This window comes from Austrofundulus limnaeus, unplaced genomic scaffold (genome assembly GCF_001266775.1).
Source record: "Austrofundulus limnaeus strain Quisiro unplaced genomic scaffold, Austrofundulus_limnaeus-1.0 Scaffold759, whole genome shotgun sequence".
NCBI classification, from domain to species: Eukaryota; Metazoa; Chordata; class Actinopteri; order Cyprinodontiformes; family Rivulidae; genus Austrofundulus; species Austrofundulus limnaeus.
Window position 1 is genome coordinate 116,527 of NW_013953161.1, and position 4,240 is coordinate 120,766.

The 4,240-nt window shown below is 36.4% G+C and overlaps 1 protein-coding gene across 1 annotated transcript in view; it reads right to left on the reverse strand.

Moving 5' to 3' along the window:
* Nucleotides 1-212: 212 nt before the first annotated feature.
* The window catches only part of nrsn1l (neurensin 1-like), a 12,462-nt gene continuing 8,434 nt past the window's right edge, over nt 213-4,240 (reverse strand). The window contains exon 4 of the mRNA XM_014028415.1: nt 213-2,506. Within this exon, the coding sequence (XP_013883869.1) occupies nt 2,096-2,506 (411 nt within the window). The 3' untranslated portion in view covers nt 213-2,095. The remainder of the gene's footprint in view (nt 2,507-4,240) is intronic.

Genomic DNA, 4,240 nt, shown 5'->3' on the forward strand with positions numbered 1-4,240 from the left:
CTGACAATTGTTTTATACAGTATTGCTACTGTATAGACAGGTGATGTGGTAAATAGTAAAATGAATAAAGACAAATAGGAGGAATGCAGAAGTAGGAAAAACAGTCACATGCAGGTAAAAACAAAAATATACCTCATTCATGTTTTTAAATTTTAAGGTACTTTTTTGGCTAATTTTTACATCTAATTAGAAATACCTCAAACAGCAACACATTACATTGCATCATTGTTTATTCAGACAAAAATACACAAACAATGTGTTCATTTTTCTACAATGAGGATAATGTGGCGCGAGTAGAAAACATTCAACACATTTATCAGGCTTCCTACAAGTGGTCTTTTTCATCACTTTACGGAAAGACTGTGCAATACTCTAAAACAATCTTAGACTATACAGGCCTTAGTAAGAACATTGTTAAATTTATGACAATATAACTCTTCTAAATAAAATCATTCTTTCTTAGAAAAAAACACAAACACAATTGAACAAGATATTTGCAACAATGTTTTCCCTAAAATCTGTATTTTTATTTTTACCATAAGGCAGAACTACACGTTTAGCTGAATATTACACTCTGCAGATAAATACAAATTTCTAATCCCAATGTTTAGGCACGATGGTGTGAGTTTCATGACTCACACTTAATTAAATTGGGAAAGAGTTAAATGCTACTTTTACGAGTCTGAAATTGGGCTGTGCAACAAAAAGATGACACCAGAATAACTGACGAGAAAAAGAATCAGTTAGGACCTCAGCCTGAGTAAAATGTTCTGGGATGTTGAAGCTAAAGCAACGTTTTATACAGTGCAAAAAATATCCATCTAAAACTAGTCTGAATCTTCTCAAATTAAGTGAAATAATCGTCCAGTGCAGTAAGCTAGTAGCACTTGGTAAGATGTCTCGAAATAAGAAAATAATATAATGTAATATAATAAGATTGTAAATAATGAGATGGATTTTTTTGCAGTGTAGACAAAATATTAGCTTGATCTCTTAGTGAGGAGGAACATTTTCAGCTACTACCACACATTTTAACTCAGTTTCATTAGAACTGACTGAGCTGTAGCCAATTTTTGTAACTTTGTTTTTCACTCAATTTCTATTCATGACTTCAGGAGTTATTTTTCTAACAGACAGACAAACCAATTCACATACAAACACAGGGATTTTCATGAATCAGCCTGCTTTTTATGGCAGTGAAAATAAAACAAACTGGCATAGTTTTTGTTAAATAAATAGTGACACAAATCGTTATTGTTCCTTTATATCCTGATGCATAAAACCTTCCACATTATGGAAAGGTCACCAATATTTGTGTGAATTCAGTTTGATCATTCATTACAGTTCCACCCAATGAGCTACACTCCTGATCAAAATTTTAAGACCAGTTGAAAAATGTCAAGAACTCACGTTTTGCACGGTTGAATCACAAGAAGTTTCTAAGTTTGTCTCACTCCCATTTCTTTCTGCATACCAAAACTCCACTTGGAACCTTCTTAAAATGCAACAGTGCAAAATGTGAATTCATTTTTCAACTGGTCTTAAAATTTTGTTTTGGAATGGATTGATCTGTGTCCCTTTCAAAAACAGCACATGTGCACTAAACAAAGAGCCTATAGGCGACTACTATGTCTCTATGATGTCAGGCATAAAGGAACAAAAGCATCAAGGTCACTGTGTGATTTGTTCAGCCTTCTTCACGCTATTTAATTTGCATCTATTGAAAAGAATCCAGATCTTCTGTTTAAACATTGATTCTTCAGCTCACTTTACCTTTACGACCCAAGGTTTTGTTAAACAAAAAGCCTTCACATTTTTTTTCACAAAAGAAAGAAATCATAATACTGTAGCGATGTTTAGCTTCTAGCCTATATTAGTGATTCTCCTCTTATGTGTATTAATATTTCAGAAATCCTTTTTGTGTCTTTAAAGTGTGGATGCAACACAGATGCTGCATTGAGCCTTAAAACACGTCCCGTCAGGTCGTAATGGGTCACAGTAGTTTTATAAAACAGATCACAGACAATGGAGAGACCATATACTGTAAACAAGATCACAAGCTCGTGCAACCTGTAAGACAGCTGTGTCTGTTTTTTTAAGATGGCTGCACATTTTTCACTTTTGACAGAGTAAAGGGAATCTTCCTGTCCTCTGTATCTGGAGGATTAGTAATCACATCCCCAGCATCCCTAAATCCTCTCAACTTTGACCCTGCCTCTTCTCTCTGTTCCCCTTCTCTCGACCTTTGGAACAGCCTTTCTTTCAAGTTGGTCCTGGGGAGGATCCAGACAGCGACCCCCATCACCACCAGCGCAGAGCCCAGGCAGGACAAGCAGATCCCGGCCGCAAAGCTGAGGTACAGCCCCCTGTTAAAGCTGATGGCCTGGCTGTCCACAAAGAACAGGTCTCCTTCTCCGAAAGACTCGATTTTGTGGGGGGTGGAGAACTTGACTGAGAGGGACACGATGCCTGCAGTCAGAACCAGAAAACCCAGTGCCAAGGACACCTGCAGTCAGGGAGAAAGACCAAAAAAAAAAAGCAAACATTTTTGCAGACTTGGTTGTTTGTATTTAGGTACTTCCTGCATGGAGCTCTATGTCTTATTAAGAAAGGTCACTTTGTTGTTTGGATTGCAGAAAGCAAAACGTAGCAGAAGCATGCAGGGGCCCTGGACGGAATCCCCTCGGCTTTGCAAATACCACCGGCACTGCCCCACTGGCTGCAGTTCATCATATAGAGACAGTTTAAAATGCATAGTGCAGCGTGCACAATTTGTTATGTACGCTGAGGTCCATCGCTGTCAGGTGCAACCAACCAGCTGAGACCGGCACAGGTCACAGGTATAACACATCTTTGTCTGCAGACAAAAATGAACTGTATACTGTCATTTTACTGTATTACAATAAAATTACTAAAACTTTTACTAATTTAAGTCTTAGATCTTTGCTGAGCAGTCAAAAAACACCATCCAACACCTGACTGAATCAAGGAGGCTTTGCTTGCTGTGTAATTGGTTGTATTACAGCAAGTTCTGGTTTTAATTTCAGTTAAATATTTATAAAGGTCAAAACTCCTAAAAGGTTCAAACCAGTTAGTTGGAAAAATCAACTTTAAAAAGTAAATAAACACCCTTGAGGCGCCAATTGCTGGTGGTAAATATATTTATCCAACTATCAAACTCTAAATGTGTGGTGTTTTGATATTTTCAATTCAAAATGATCCCATCTAAAATAAAACAAAACAAAACAAAAAAACAATGTTGGCTACCCTCACTCTTAGACCAATAAAATAAGATTGAGTCAGAGGTTCATATGTTCAGCTTGTCGACCATGATGATGATGATGACTTGAGGAAAGTAGTAAAATATTAAGCAAAGGGGGAATTATGTATTTTCCAGGCACATAAGTTCAATACCACAATCAAGTAACTATATTAATTTCAGTTGTTATGAAAATGCTATATATATACTGTGTATATATAACACTTTACAAGATTTTCTCTTAAGGTTGGGGGGATAATGTATTTTCCAGGCACATAAGTTCAGTTTTCAAGTAACCATGTTACTTTCAGTTGTTATGAAAATGTTCAATACCAAAATAAGTTTGACTCTGCATCATAGTCTTTTTAAATGCTTCAAAACTGGCTTCTCTCTTTAGGGACTACAGTTTCTGACATTCCCACTTCAGCGTCTTCACAACACTTCATGTTGCAGTCTTTCGTAGGAGCATTGTATATTTTTTGTAACAAAAAGCAGCAACATTATCTAATATTGGTTTTGAAAAATGGCACCTCAAGATAGTTGAACCATTTTGGACAACTTATGCACATTTTGGCCTTCATGTTGGAGTAAGGTAGTTGTAAGTTATGAATAAGTTGCCAGCACGATGACTGGCTGGAAAGACACGTCGAATGTGCTCAAATTTTTTTTAGCTGATGCCAACGTGCTGCTGATAACTGAGGCACACACGTTACAGGCATGCTACCGATAATCTATGCATCAGTTCACATATGTTTCAGGCAGTGGAGGATGCTGGTCTTTCAAGAAGAGGAAGCTCAATTTTGGCCTACATAATAAAACGTGTCGGTTTATAAATTATACCCTCCATTCCTTTTCAAGAAAATGATCTGTGACCCTGTCACATATAATTTTTTTATAAAGTATTTATCCATTTCATTTTAAAAAACAAAACATTACATAAAATAAAATAATACAAATAAAATGAAATGAAAGGTAGCAGAA